Source organism: Ailuropoda melanoleuca, chromosome 8, assembly GCF_002007445.2.
Source record: "Ailuropoda melanoleuca isolate Jingjing chromosome 8, ASM200744v2, whole genome shotgun sequence".
NCBI lineage: Eukaryota > Metazoa > Chordata > Mammalia > Carnivora > Ursidae > Ailuropoda > Ailuropoda melanoleuca.
Window position 1 is genome coordinate 35,961,969 of NC_048225.1, and position 15,439 is coordinate 35,977,407.

Here is a 15,439-nt window from a genome sequence, read left to right on the forward strand (position 1 = left end):
TCTCTTACCCAAGGGCTAGAATCGCAGGAGATTCACTTGAAAAGGACGGCTCCTTTTGAGTGTGCGATGTTTATAATTACGATTACCAAGCATTTAAAAAGTATTCTAATAATAGAGTTTCTCAAAGAATATGCAGGTAATGGAACACATTAATAACTATAAAGAGAGGTGGTAATTCATCCCTGCCAATCTGTGCCCACATGCTAGAGCTTGACAGAGGGCCCCGCCCATCGCCAGCCCTCTGGGTATGTCTGCACCGACTGTTACACCTGCTCGCTCAGCTATGGGCGACAGCGTGAGATGACCCAACACGCTCAAACCTTTACTCATCATCTAATCCCAACCTGCTTCTCCTGCTTTTTATTGGTAAAGGGTGACCAGCCATCCACTTGCTCAGTCACACCCCTTTCTTGGGCGCTCTCACTGCCATTATTCAACTGGTCACTGAGTCCTACTAATTTTGTCACTGACTTCTCTGTCCCCTACTCTCCATCACTACTTCTGTCTTACTTCAGGACCTCTACCTCTCTTGTCTAGATACCAAAATCTCTGTTAGTCTCCTTACCTCCAGGTTAGTCCCTCCCTCCCAAGTTCCTCTTCTACTGTGCCTCCCAAACTAGCTTCCAAAATATAAGCCTTGCAAACAGTGAAATCATAAACACATTTGAAGAAAACATAGGTGAATATTTTTATAATCTTGGAGAGCAGTAAGCATTTCAATGCTTATTCATTTCTAAGCATGACATAAAGTCTGGAAGGCATAAATATGGTTATTTAAAAATATCTCCTATAACATAAAAAACACTGTAATCAAATATTTTAAAAAACCTGAGGAAAATATCTGCAACATATACAGTATAGGACATGCTAATTTCTTTAATATACATAGAGTTCTTACAGTTCACTAAGAAGAAAACCTATCTGCAAATTTGAAATGACATCTCAAATCCATCTCTCAACACACCAGGAGAGGAAAAGCTAACGCAAATAATTACAAAGTTGTGATAAAGGCACGAATGTCCTGTAAAGACGAGGTATTGAAAAATTTGTTAGATATCACGGGTAGCAAACCTGGTTCAAATGCCCTGTCTAGACTCAATTACATTACACATCAACACTGAGATACCTTTAAGCAGTTGAAAAATGCCTCTGGACTGCCTTGTTTATGCCTTTGGAACACAGGGAAGCATGTTTGCACAGAACAAATCATTCCCTGTAAAGCTGGAAGGCCCTCTTTGCCTGCATTATTGATGTGTTAGCTTTCAGCCAGAAGGTTACCGTTTTCGGGAACATTTCTCAACTCACACAACCCTAAACCTTATTATTCCATCAGCACAGTCTGGGCTGTGAGGCTGGAGCTAATGCCCCTCAGATCAAACTAACTGGCTTTTCCATTCTGACCTGAGCTAAGTGACAAAATAATATCCCCCGACAAGAAGGCAGAGTACCAACAGGGTGACGCTGCTGATGTAACCGCCACGACACTTCCTCTACCCGGGCACACGGGCATCCAAAAGCCGGGTGTTAAAATCTTAAATGAGAAGAGTACAGATGACTCCTCTTTTGAATGAAAGTTTGGATGAAGAGATTAAATTTGTGAGGAAAGTGAATCATTCAAGATGCTGACACAGCTGTTTATGTAAATCTGGAACAAAGGCCAAGTCACCTACTGCAAGACACCCAAGGATTCTGTGGCAAAATCCCTCGACGGTATTAGTGTCCATTTGCCGAAACAGAATTTAAAACATGAAGCTGAGACTAATAACTGAGTGTTACTATGAATAAATTTGGGGGAAACAAAGGAGCTTGCACCCAACCAAACAGTATTGGAAATTAGAAAATTGAGCGGATTGTTTCACAGCCTTGAGAATGTAGGGCTGTACTCGGGGGCCAAGCATCAGAATATCACCATCATACAAGGGTTGGCCAGTGTCTGAACACATGACTTTCTGTTGTTGGAACCAACTCTCTGTAGTTTGTGAGCACTTGATTCACAATGTTGTTGAGAATTATGATACAGAAATAAATCCAATTTTCTAAACAGCTTCAAAAAAAAAAAAGAGTTGGATTTTTACATTTGTAATGTACAATGGATTTGCAGAGATTCAAACCCTGACCGATGGTTTTTCAAAACCTATTTGTTTCTATCACTTGCCTCTGGTAAAAAGAATAAAATATTCTCCTAATAAATCTAGAGGCCCACGGTGCCACTGATCATTTTGTTCTGGGCTACAGTGGGTGGGCTCAGGGGCTTCTGGAATCAAGCGCCATACATGGAGATGCATGACAGGACCATTCTGTGACTTGATGCTGCAAGGGACAGCTGGTCCAGAACCGCTCACCCTCAGGAGCACAAAAAAATATGCGAAGAGGACCAGATCCCACCATGGGCCTCCTTCCCTCTCCATGGAGGAAAAGAGTTGTGCCTTATTTAAATGGGTGAATGCCAGGAAAGGCGTGACCTTGCTATTTCTTGGAGGATATTCAAGAAAAACAGAGAAAAACTATAGGTCAGAAGGACAGAATAAACATTGCCAAAATAATAGAAATCAACCTTGGCTTTGTGCCTGGCAGACCTAGGAGGGTCTCCTCTGAGGCCCAACAGTTTCTATGCTACATGAACACACAAGAAGCAAACCGCCTACTTAAAATTAACAAGATTCCTTCCTCAGGGCCCCGGTTTTTAAGAATACCAATGTGGGGCCAGAGAAACATGGAGACTCACTCTGGGAAGCGTAGAGCCCCTCTGCAGCTCTGTCTTCGTGCCCGTCGTATTCCCTGCTAGACAGCTGCCTGTTGGCAGTCTCCAGGCGATCTGCGCACAGAGAAGAAATGGTCACAAAGAAGTGCGTATAGATCTAAGTCAGCATCCCACCAAGAAATGCCATGGGCGCCTAGAGCCCCAAACTGAATCCCTCTTGGGGAGAGACATAGGTTCTAAAATACCCAGAGGAAAGCCTCCAGATGCCACACTGTGTGCCCGAGTGCAGTGTGGTGTCAGCGGAGTGAGGCAGCTGAGCACAGGTTCTGAGAACCGCATCGCTGCCTGCCAGGCCAGCAAACCTGTTTGGAAGTCCTTGCAAAGGGGCTAAATGTCCTTGGCCTCAAACCCAGCCCTAGTCTATCCCTGACCGCCAGCCCTACAGTTAGCCAGTGCTGCCACGTGTAGCTGGGAAGCAAAAAATAGAAATAACAATGAACTAAAAATCAAAATTGAAAAAAAAAGTCAAAACAACCTAATGGGGATAAAGATTCTACCTAGTGAGTTCTGTGTTTGCTCAAAAAACTTGGTAAATCTCTGTTTATTCAATACAATAATTCAGTTTAGTAAGTCTTTATTGAATGTCCGTGATTCCCAAGACAAAAGGATTTGTGGTAATGGGAAAGGTAGGCTCTAGCTATTGGAGACCACCAGTACATTATTTTCACCAATGAGGCAACTGAAAAGTGGCTTAGCTCACTGAAAGACAAGTCAAATTCTGTGGGTTGTCATTCTGTGTCGGGGACTGCCAACATCCTACAGCAGGTGGCTTCCAGCTTTCAGGGAGTTTATATATATCTACTTTCTTCACGTTTCCTCCAAGAGGATGCTGTCTAGCTCTGTCTCCTATACTATATCTAGCAAGTGTTGAGTAGTGGCTTTCAAAGAATGCTACCAAATGACTCAGCCTGATGTGGGAAGGGCTGGGCATCCAACATCGGTCTTTTCAAACATTCTCCTTCGCATAGTCACAAATCACTGCAAGGTACTATTATTTCATTATTTTTTTTTAATTTTGAAGTTATGTTTTTTTATTTTATTTTACGGAATCAATTTGCTGCTGACCCTTCAGTACTTTTAAAGCAGGGAAGGAGCTGTACACACATTCCCTCGCTTTCATAGACTCGTGCATAGAGGCTGACACTTCTGAGGCCCAAGGCAGCAACCCACAATCCACAACCTACACAGGAGAAAAGAACCATCCTGCCCTTTGAGCACCCCTGCCCCAGGTGGTTGGACTTCCCGAGATTACTGGACGCAATGTGGCCCAGAAGGCAGGCCCCCAACTCCATGGGAGTCTAGGGTAGGGAGCATGCGATGGGGCCGGACGTGCCTCGGAGGTCTCTGTTGAAATCATGAAGCCTTCGGATCTCGCCTTCCAGTTTGTTCCTCATCGCCTTGTCCAGTGATTCCCGCTTGGTAGTGGACTTGACGAGGCTCTCATAGGCTTCTGAAATTCTCTGAAGTTCTTTTTCAAACTGCAAGAAAGAAGTAGCATGAACGTGGGATTCCTGACATGCCTCCTGGTGTCTCTGCGGGTGCGAAGGCGTGTGTTCGAAGCAGCCCTTCAGCATCTCCGGTTGCACTGTCTGTAGATGGCGCCTTCGATGCCATGCCCCCTCTGCCCTCCAAGGGCCACACTAGGGTCCTGTAAACAGCAGGTTCTCAAGTCTGGCTGTACTGCCTGATGTCGCCTTGAAGGGGTGAATTTAAACATAACTTAAACCCCCTACATTTTGCATGGCAATTTATAACAATTATTATTCCTCTCACTTTAGAAAAGGGAAAAATACTACCGTACAGAAAAACTCAAGGACCACAGCCAGAGCCCACATTTCCAGACTCCAAGTGCAGTACTCTCCCAGGGACCCTCCTACCCATCCCCCCAAGGAACATAAAATCCACATGAGGAGAGGCATTGATACACAGCAATTTTACCCCTTTGTCTATGAACATATCTACATAAGGACAAAGGACTTGTATCTAATTATACACAAATGCACCACAGAAAACCTCTTTATGTGAAGTAATTGAAAGATATGGGATGAAAATCATTCTTTCTTCATTTTTCACTAAGCCAAGAGCTGTGCCTTTAATTTCTGGCATATTTAAATCTGTAACAAGTAGTTGTAACTGTTCTAACAGGAGTCTTCTCTCATACACGTTTTCTGAAGTAGATCTCAACAACTCCCATTTTACTGTTACGTAGCATAAATGCAGGAGAAAGGAGCATGGAACCCTGATGAACTGCTGCTCTGAGTTGGGACCGAAGGCCAACTGGGGAGAGTTGAAGCCCTAGCGCCCCTCACTGGGCACCAAGAGGCCTGAACCGTGTTTTCAGTCCGTCCACAAGAGAGCTACGTCATCGTGAGCCAGGCACCCTCACTGCCAGTACCCCAACTGCTCAGATCAGAAAGCCCCTGCTGAGACCCCTATAAATAATACGTGTCCTGGTAAAGCAGATAGCTATTGTGCATTTCCTATGAGTCTGGGTGCCAAGGATACAGAAGGAGGTAAGATAATTTCTGGTCTTGGGGCGCTCACAGTCTAGCCTTGGCCTCTCCCCAGACACATACGCTTCTCCACACAACGTGATACAGGGTGTGGTCGTTCTGGATGCTCTCACAGCCTAGACACAGAGTCACTTCACAGGGTAAGAACAGGCTGCTTTAAAAAAGATTTTAGAGGGTCGCCTGGGTGGCTCAGCTGTTAAGCGTCTGCCTTCAGCTCAGTGCATGATCCCAGGGGTTCTGGGATCGAGCCCAGCATCTNCACTTGCTCAGTCACACCCCTTTCTTGGGCGCTCTCACTGCCATTATTCAACTGGTCACTGAGTCCTACTAATTTTGTCACTGACTTCTCTGTCCCCTACTCTCCATCACTACTTCTGTCTTACTTCAGGACCTCTACCTCTCTTGTCTAGATACCAAAATCTCTGTTAGTCTCCTTACCTCCAGGTTAGTCCCTCCCTCCCAAGTTCCTCTTCTACTGTGCCTCCCAAACTAGCTTCCAAAATATAAGCCTTGCAAACAGTGAAATCATAAACACATTTGAAGAAAACATAGGTGAATATTTTTATAATCTTGGAGAGCAGTAAGCATTTCAATGCTTATTCATTTCTAAGCATGACATAAAGTCTGGAAGGCATAAATATGGTTATTTAAAAATATCTCCTATAACATAAAAAACACTGTAATCAAATATTTTAAAAAACCTGAGGAAAATATCTGCAACATATACAGTATAGGACATGCTAATTTCTTTAATATACATAGAGTTCTTACAGTTCACTAAGAAGAAAACCTATCTGCAAATTTGAAATGACATCTCAAATCCATCTCTCAACACACCAGGAGAGGAAAAGCTAACGCAAATAATTACAAAGTTGTGATAAAGGCACGAATGTCCTGTAAAGACGAGGTATTGAAAAATTTGTTAGATATCACGGGTAGCAAACCTGGTTCAAATGCCCTGTCTAGACTCAATTACATTACACATCAACACTGAGATACCTTTAAGCAGTTGAAAAATGCCTCTGGACTGCCTTGTTTATGCCTTTGGAACACAGGGAAGCATGTTTGCACAGAACAAATCATTCCCTGTAAAGCTGGAAGGCCCTCTTTGACTGCATTATTGATGTGTTAGCTTTCAGCCAGAAGGTTACCGTTTTCGGGAACATTTCTCAACTCACACAACCCTAAACCTTATTATTCCATCAGCACAGTCTGGGCTGTGAGGCTGGAGCTAATGCCCCTCAGATCAAACTAACTGGCTTTTCCATTCTGACCTGAGCTAAGTGACAAAATAATATCCCCCGACAAGAAGGCAGAGTACCAACAGGGTGACGCTGCTGATGTAACCGCCACGACACTTCCTCTACCCGGGCACACGGGCATCCAAAAGCCGGGTGTTAAAATCTTAAATGAGAAGAGTACAGATGACTCCTCTTTTGAATGAAAGTTTGGATGAAGAGATTAAATTTGTGAGGAAAGTGAATCATTCAAGATGCTGACACAGCTGTTTATGTAAATCTGGAACAAAGGCCAAGTCACCTACTGCAAGACACCCAAGGATTCTGTGGCAAAATCCCTCGACGGTATTAGTGTCCATTTGCCGAAACAGAATTTAAAACATGAAGCTGAGACTAATAACTGAGTGTTACTATGAATAAATTTGGGGGAAACAAAGGAGCTTGCACCCAACCAAACAGTATTGGAAATTAGAAAATTGAGCGGATTGTTTCACAGCCTTGAGAATGTAGGGCTGTACTCGGGGGCCAAGCATCAGAATATCACCATCATACAAGGGTTGGCCAGTGTCTGAACACATGACTTTCTGTTGTTGGAACCAACTCTCTGTAGTTTGTGAGCACTTGATTCACAATGTTGTTGAGAATTATGATACAGAAATAAATCCAATTTTCTAAACAGCTTCAAAAAAAAAAAAGAGTTGGATTTTTACATTTGTAATGTACAATGGATTTGCAGAGATTCAAACCCTGACCGATGGTTTTTCAAAACCTATTTGTTTCTATCACTTGCCTCTGGTAAAAAGAATAAAATATTCTCCTAATAAATCTAGAGGCCCACGGTGCCACTGATCATTTTGTTCTGGGCTACAGTGGGTGGGCTCAGGGGCTTCTGGAATCAAGCGCCATACATGGAGATGCATGACAGGACCATTCTGTGACTTGATGCTGCAAGGGACAGCTGGTCCAGAACCGCTCACCCTCAGGAGCACAAAAAAATATGCGAAGAGGACCAGATCCCACCATGGGCCTCCTTCCCTCTCCATGGAGGAAAAGAGTTGTGCCTTATTTAAATGGGTGAATGCCAGGAAAGGCGTGACCTTGCTATTTCTTGGAGGATATTCAAGAAAAACAGAGAAAAACTATAGGTCAGAAGGACAGAATAAACATTGCCAAAATAATAGAAATCAACCTTGGCTTTGTGCCTGGCAGACCTAGGAGGGTCTCCTCTGAGGCCCAACAGTTTCTATGCTACATGAACACACAAGAAGCAAACCGCCTACTTAAAATTAACAAGATTCCTTCCTCAGGGCCCCGGTTTTTAAGAATACCAATGTGGGGCCAGAGAAACATGGAGACTCACTCTGGGAAGCGTAGAGCCCCTCTGCAGCTCTGTCTTCGTGCCCGTCGTATTCCCTGCTAGACAGCTGCCTGTTGGCAGTCTCCAGGCGATCTGCGCACAGAGAAGAAATGGTCACAAAGAAGTGCGTATAGATCTAAGTCAGCATCCCACCAAGAAATGCCATGGGCGCCTAGAGCCCCAAACTGAATCCCTCTTGGGGAGAGACATAGGTTCTAAAATACCCAGAGGAAAGCCTCCAGATGCCACACTGTGTGCCCGAGTGCAGTGTGGTGTCAGCGGAGTGAGGCAGCTGAGCACAGGTTCTGAGAACCGCATCGCTGCCTGCCAGGCCAGCAAACCTGTTTGGAAGTCCTTGCAAAGGGGCTAAATGTCCTTGGCCTCAAACCCAGCCCTAGTCTATCCCTGACCGCCAGCCCTACAGTTAGCCAGTGCTGCCACGTGTAGCTGGGAAGCAAAAAATAGAAATAACAATGAACTAAAAATCAAAATTGAAAAAAAAAGTCAAAACAACCTAATGGGGATAAAGATTCTACCTAGTGAGTTCTGTGTTTGCTCAAAAAACTTGGTAAATCTCTGTTTATTCAATACAATAATTCAGTTTAGTAAGTCTTTATTGAATGTCCGTGATTCCCAAGACAAAAGGATTTGTGGTAATGGGAAAGGTAGGCTCTAGCTATTGGAGACCACCAGTACATTATTTTCACCAATGAGGCAACTGAAAAGTGGCTTAGCTCACTGAAAGACAAGTCAAATTCTGTGGGTTGTCATTCTGTGTCGGGGACTGCCAACATCCTACAGCAGGTGGCTTCCAGCTTTCAGGGAGTTTATATATATCTACTTTCTTCACGTTTCCTCCAAGAGGATGCTGTCTAGCTCTGTCTCCTATACTATATCTAGCAAGTGTTGAGTAGTGGCTTTCAAAGAATGCTACCAAATGACTCAGCCTGATGTGGGAAGGGCTGGGCATCCAACATCGGTCTTTTCAAACATTCTCCTTCGCATAGTCACAAATCACTGCAAGGTACTATTATTTCATTATTTTTTTTTAATTTTGAAGTTATGTTTTTTTATTTTATTTTACGGAATCAATTTGCTGCTGACCCTTCAGTACTTTTAAAGCAGGGAAGGAGCTGTACACACATTCCCTCGCTTTCATAGACTCGTGCATAGAGGCTGACACTTCTGAGGCCCAAGGCAGCAACCCACAATCCACAACCTACACAGGAGAAAAGAACCATCCTGCCCTTTGAGCACCCCTGCCCCAGGTGGTTGGACTTCCCGAGATTACTGGACGCAATGTGGCCCAGAAGGCAGGCCCCCAACTCCATGGGAGTCTAGGGTAGGGAGCATGCGATGGGGCCGGACGTGCCTCGGAGGTCTCTGTTGAAATCATGAAGCCTTCGGATCTCGCCTTCCAGTTTGTTCCTCATCGCCTTGTCCAGTGATTCCCGCTTGGTAGTGGACTTGACGAGGCTCTCATAGGCTTCTGAAATTCTCTGAAGTTCTTTTTCAAACTGCAAGAAAGAAGTAGCATGAACGTGGGATTCCTGACATGCCTCCTGGTGTCTCTGCGGGTGCGAAGGCGTGTGTTCGAAGCAGCCCTTCAGCATCTCCGGTTGCACTGTCTGTAGATGGCGCCTTCGATGCCATGCCCCCTCTGCCCTCCAAGGGCCACACTAGGGTCCTGTAAACAGCAGGTTCTCAAGTCTGGCTGTACTGCCTGATGTCGCCTTGAAGGGGTGAATTTAAACATAACTTAAACCCCCTACATTTTGCATGGCAATTTATAACAATTATTATTCCTCTCACTTTAGAAAAGGGAAAAATACTACCGTACAGAAAAACTCAAGGACCACAGCCAGAGCCCACATTTCCAGACTCCAAGTGCAGTACTCTCCCAGGGACCCTCCTACCCATCCCCCCAAGGAACATAAAATCCACATGAGGAGAGGCATTGATACACAGCAATTTTACCCCTTTGTCTATGAACATATCTACATAAGGACAAAGGACTTGTATCTAATTATACACAAATGCACCACAGAAAACCTCTTTATGTGAAGTAATTGAAAGATATGGGATGAAAATCATTCTTTCTTCATTTTTCACTAAGCCAAGAGCTGTGCCTTTAATTTCTGGCATATTTAAATCTGTAACAAGTAGTTGTAACTGTTCTAACAGGAGTCTTCTCTCATACACGTTTTCTGAAGTAGATCTCAACAACTCCCATTTTACTGTTACGTAGCATAAATGCAGGAGAAAGGAGCATGGAACCCTGATGAACTGCTGCTCTGAGTTGGGACCGAAGGCCAACTGGGGAGAGTTGAAGCCCTAGCGCCCCTCACTGGGCACCAAGAGGCCTGAACCGTGTTTTCAGTCCGTCCACAAGAGAGCTACGTCATCGTGAGCCAGGCACCCTCACTGCCAGTACCCCAACTGCTCAGATCAGAAAGCCCCTGCTGAGACCCCTATAAATAATACGTGTCCTGGTAAAGCAGATAGCTATTGTGCATTTCCTATGAGTCTGGGTGCCAAGGATACAGAAGGAGGTAAGATAATTTCTGGTCTTGGGGCGCTCACAGTCTAGCCTTGGCCTCTCCCCAGACACATACGCTTCTCCACACAACGTGATACAGGGTGTGGTCGTTCTGGATGCTCTCACAGCCTAGACACAGAGTCACTTCACAGGGTAAGAACAGGCTGCTTTAAAAAAGATTTTAGAGGGTCGCCTGGGTGGCTCAGCTGTTAAGCGTCTGCCTTCAGCTCAGTGCATGATCCCAGGGGTTCTGGGATCGAGCCCAGCATCTGGCTCCCTGCTCAGCGGGAAGCCTGCTTCTCCCTCTCACACTCTCCTTGCTTGTGTTCCCTCTCTCGCTGTCTCTCTCTGTCAAATAAATAAATAAATCTTTAAAAAAAATTTTTTAGAGAAAATGCCACTTAAAATAAGCCTTGAAGGATGAACAGGACTTTGCCAAGGAGAAAAGGCCAAAGGGCTTTGCATTCTAGTCAGAAGACAAGGCAGCAGCCACAGCACAGGGCCAGAAAGAAAGTGTGCGTCTCTGACATGACAGGTAGTCCAGGGATGAGAGCAAGACGTGAGGCGGGAGCTAGGCCTGAAGGAAGGACTTGCGGAGTGGGGGGAGGGGGGTCAACACTGCGTAGCAGGTGCAGGAGAGGAGCCAGTGGGTAAGGCAGAAAGCCGGGGGTGCCCCAAGCTTAAGGAGAGAGGACGTGGTCAATGCCCCGGAGGTTACAACGGAGCCAGGAAGACGCGTCTGGAAAGAGGCCAGTGAAGAGGCTGGACAGCGTGGGGGCTTCTGAAAAGTGGGTGGAGCCCAGGGTGGAGCCAAACACCAAGGCTCCCATCGGAGCCAGGTTATTTTCCCAAAGGCCTCCTGACACCAGAGCTGATCCTTTCCTGGTCCCCTCATTTCAACAGGACTTTCTGTTTCTTCCAAAGATACCATGAATTGTTGATACAGCAGCAGCAAAAGGACAGCACTTCCTGACTCCTGTTCACAGCCCTCCCGCAAATTATGCTCCTTCCTTTTAATTTTGTTTTCAAAACAGATGGCTCCAAAACATAGCACGATTTCTACGCTCATTTCATCTATAAAAGGTGGCCTTTGTTTTTGGACAGATGGGCATGCCAGGGGACAGTCCCCTTCAGGGCCAGAGGGCATCACCTAGTGCTAGGGAAGCCGAGCAGCAGAGAGCTGAGTCCTGAGGTGGCCCCCAGGAGACTGAGGCTCCCGCTTCAAGCCCAGGACAGCCCCGGAGCCTTCCTCACAACACGGGCCATGGGACCGTCCCTCGAGCTGATTTCACAGTACTTTCACCTGGCTGGACTTCTGTCCTGTGTCCACATTCTACGCCTCTGATCCGTCAACTCCATGAGTGCAGAAACAGCCCTTAGAGTCCTAACACTGCGCCCCGCCCCTCACACAGAGACAGACTGATGCATGAACCTTTAAACGTGTAACTCCTAAAAACAGACACAGGCACCAATCGCGGATTCTGTCCCTCCGCACACTTTATAAAAGGAAACTGCAGGATCCCTGGGACAGCATAGTTTACGATCTTAAATCCTAAAACAATAGGGAACTGGGATACAGTTACCTGATGGTAGCTACCCAGTGAGAAAGGGCAAAGGTCTCAGTTCAGGACAAGGTACTTCCTGTGGGAAACGGCGGCTTCCCGTCACCATGATGCAGACGTTAGTCCCCTTCAGTGTGTTAGGGAGCACAGAGCTCTGACTAAATGGAGCAAGTTCAAGGGATGCAGATTTTGATTCAAGAGAATGGAGAATTTCTGAACTATGTTTTCCAGAAGTAGGCCCAGTAGGAGGGAGCATCTCTCCTCTGGAAACATTCAAGTGAAAAATGAATGATCTCCTTTCAGGGGCACTGAAGCAAGGATCCCTAAGGGGTGAGAACTTGGCCTAGAATCATTTTCAGAATTTTCAGTCTAACACTCTATGATTTGATTGCACACTCTTTCAGAATGGGAACCACGTCTCCCCCGTGCCCAGAACACCAAATCCCCCTGATATTTGTTAAAGATGAGGGGGAGGCTGGACAGGATGGCTTTGGTTATGAAAACACCCAGGCCAGTTCAGAGTCCCAGCAGGATCCCATGAAGACAGCCCTGGGTCTGCCTCCACGGCGCCCACCTTCCCTTCCAGCCAACGTCAGATAGCTCTCAGGCCAAGCAGCACAGCCCCTGGGGTCCCACAGAGAAGCACTCCCTGTCCCAGAAACAAAACCAGGAGCAGAAAAAGAGAAAACCTCAGCCACTCCAAGCTCAAGATACTGGTATCTTCCCTGAGCCCCCTCATGCACACAGCCCAGAGCTCAAGTAAGCCTGGGGGAACCATAAATACCTGGCTCTTTCCCTTCGAATAACCATCTAGGCCCTGACGGCTTCTGACGCCAAACCTCTCAACAGCCCAGTCTGTTCCCGCTGCAAACTCTGTCCATTAATTAGGTTTCAAGGAAAGTGGGAAGAAAGAGAAGCAAAACGAATGACCAAAAGGAAAAAGTACCAACAACTACTCTTTCTGGGGGTCCTCAGCCCTCGTTCCAACACTAACAGTGACAATCACGGCTTTGTGCCTCTCTGGAAACAGGGTCTTCCTATCTCGGCCTCGCTCTGGCAGACCCTGTGTTCTCTCCCACTGTGTTCCTGGCACAGGACGCATAGGCTAAGGCCTGTCATTAAAAATTCATCTATTTCTGGTTTCGTCCTTACAATGAATCCCTGCGAGGGCTCCCAACACTGTGAGGATCCCGGATGGGATGTTATTGCTGGCACAGGGTGGCCACATCCTTTGGCGACGTATATGTCCCCATCCTCACTGAGAAGTGAGGTCGTCACCTCATCCGCCAGTCCTCTCCCCAGACCTGCTGACAGACGGCTGAGCTGTGAGGCCCATGCACAGGGAGGACCTGGGACAAGGCCTACCTCGGGGGCACAAGCCACGAAATGTTAAGTCACAGCCTTCAGGCAGCCCTTATGTCTCTTGCTCCCAGTTGTTGACAACAGCTAGGGAACTAGTGATGAATACAGCAGCCTCCACCAAAATCTGTGTGTTCAAACTGACAACTCCAGTTTGACATATGACTGATTGGTGATGTGTAATAATTACAGAACCATCTGTAATAGTCAAGGGACTGAAGGAGCTTTGAGTTCCAGAAGGGAAACAGCTTTCAGTTTCTCCTTTTTCAATCATCAAAATCCTTTGGCCACAAAGTTTAAGAATCGTTCCCTGTGTGGAGAAGCTGAGTCAGTCACTGGGAGATTGATTTGGTTTTTCAAAACAGAAATGTACACTAAAATAAAAAAAAAGAGATGTTTGTGACAGATCAGTAAAAAGTATATGTTAAGAAAAAAAGTCAACGAAGAATAACAAGACCTCCCAATTTCTGTGCCTTCCACGTAACTATTCAAAGACGTCCATATGGAAAGACCCAGAACCAAACTGCCCTCAGGTGGGTCTGCATAACTCATGGACCTGTCTGCCACAGAGCTTCATTAGGGAGAAGAAAGAATGACTTACTTCCCAGGAGGGGCTGGGGAGCTCCTTCCCCTTGTGCAGACTCTGCCTAGAAGGAAGCTGTCCCGGGAGGTGTCAGAGGCAAGCTCGGGCCTGAGCAGCGATTTACAGCCAAGGCCACGAGACAGGGTGCTTGTGTCCCAGCTTCTGGGGTACGGCCAGGGTGGGAGTGAGGCCTCAAACTGCAGGCAACCCATTTCTGTCTGGCTCTCATTTTCCCACCCCCAGGAAAGGTATCCAGAACTCTCTGAGCCAAGTCTGGTCTTAACTCCAGGGAGCTCCAGACCCTTTCGGTGGAAGCTCTGCACGAACGTGCCAGGGCAGATTCTGTCTGTGAACGTTTGCACCATCAAACCCACTGCTCCCAGCTGTGTACTGCCAGGAAATCAGAGGCACTCACTACTCTGAAATGCTGACCAGCAAAAAGACCACGCCTTACCTGAGAGAGGAACTACTCGGGACAGCCAGCTTGGAGCATTAACTGTCACATGGGACCAAATGGCAATGCGCCTGTGGTCAGGCGGGCTTTATATTCCTACCTTTTCTCTTTATAAAAGCCCCTGATTGTCTAGGTACTTACACTCTCAGAGGATCCCTCCCACCACACAGGCCTCCAGACCTCCAGCAAGGAAACTCTAGTACCCTGCGGCTCTCCTGCCCTAAAACATCCTATTGCCTTTGCCCCCTCACCTCTTCTGTGAGGCCAGAAGCACTTCAGGTGCTGACACGTGGGGCATCGTGAAATCACTGCCTACGACAGCTCATCTTACTGGAAGTTTTCCAACAGACCGCGGCTCTCGGCATAAAGCCCTAAGCATGAAGGCTGCCGCACACTCGGATACTCCCATGATAATGACACGGACTGAAATTGTGTAGCATCTCCCCACCGGAAATGCCAAACAGAAGAACGGACGGCAGGCAGTCACTCGGACTCTACCCGCGGTTTTGAGGCCACACTGCTTCCTGCGGAGGCCAGCTAATGAAACCACATGGCGATCACACGGTTCCTATCTAAGAATCCTGGATGTAAAGACAGACCTGTCTCTCTCAACACATCCCTCTGCATTCCTCGAGGCGTTCCCTCTTCCACACTGTCCACCTGGGGGAGTACTACTGAACTCTACCCCCCACTCCTGGCACCTGTACCTCCAACAAACACCTGACATGCTACTACTACTATGAGCTCAGGCGACGCTCGCAATTTTGGACTGTAAGCTCCTCCAAGGCAGGCCCTGTGTCCTATTTGTCTGTCTCCCTCAAGCTTTGCACAGCACCCGACATAAAAAGAGGTCACTGCCCGCCCATGGGTCAAGGCATCCACCCCTGATGAGCGGTAAAGAATTCTGACCCTCCCAGAGAACGTTCTCCCTCTCCGTCCCTCGGGAAGTCACATACCTTGTGAAGCTTGTCGGCATTGTCATAGTAACCCTGCAGTTCCTGGTGAAGCACCCGGTTCTCCTCGGTTAGTATCTCCACCATCTGCTGGGCTCGCTCCACGATGGCGAACGCATC

The 15,439-nt window shown here is 46.8% G+C and overlaps 2 protein-coding genes across 2 annotated transcripts in view; both read right to left on the reverse strand.

Annotated features, from left to right (window-relative positions):
- Positions 1-4,350, reverse strand: part of LOC100475663 (angiomotin-like protein 1) — a 44,064-nt gene extending 39,714 nt beyond the window's left edge. Inside the window, exons 1-2 of the mRNA XM_034666148.1 lie at positions 4,095-4,350; positions 2,726-2,815 (exon numbers count right to left, since the gene is read on the reverse strand). Coding sequence (XP_034522039.1) covers positions 2,726-2,815; positions 4,095-4,335 — 331 coding nt within the window. The 5' untranslated portion in view covers positions 4,336-4,350. The remainder of the gene's footprint in view (positions 1-2,725; positions 2,816-4,094) is intronic.
- A 2,945-nt stretch (positions 4,351-7,295) lies between these two features.
- Positions 7,296-15,439, reverse strand: part of LOC117803349 (angiomotin-like protein 1) — a 115,036-nt gene continuing 106,892 nt past the window's right edge. Inside the window, 3 exon segments of the mRNA XM_034666147.1 lie at positions 7,296-7,962; positions 9,242-9,386; positions 15,323-15,439. Of these exon segments, the coding sequence (XP_034522038.1) occupies positions 7,799-7,962; positions 9,242-9,386; positions 15,323-15,439 (426 nt within the window). The 3' untranslated portion in view covers positions 7,296-7,798.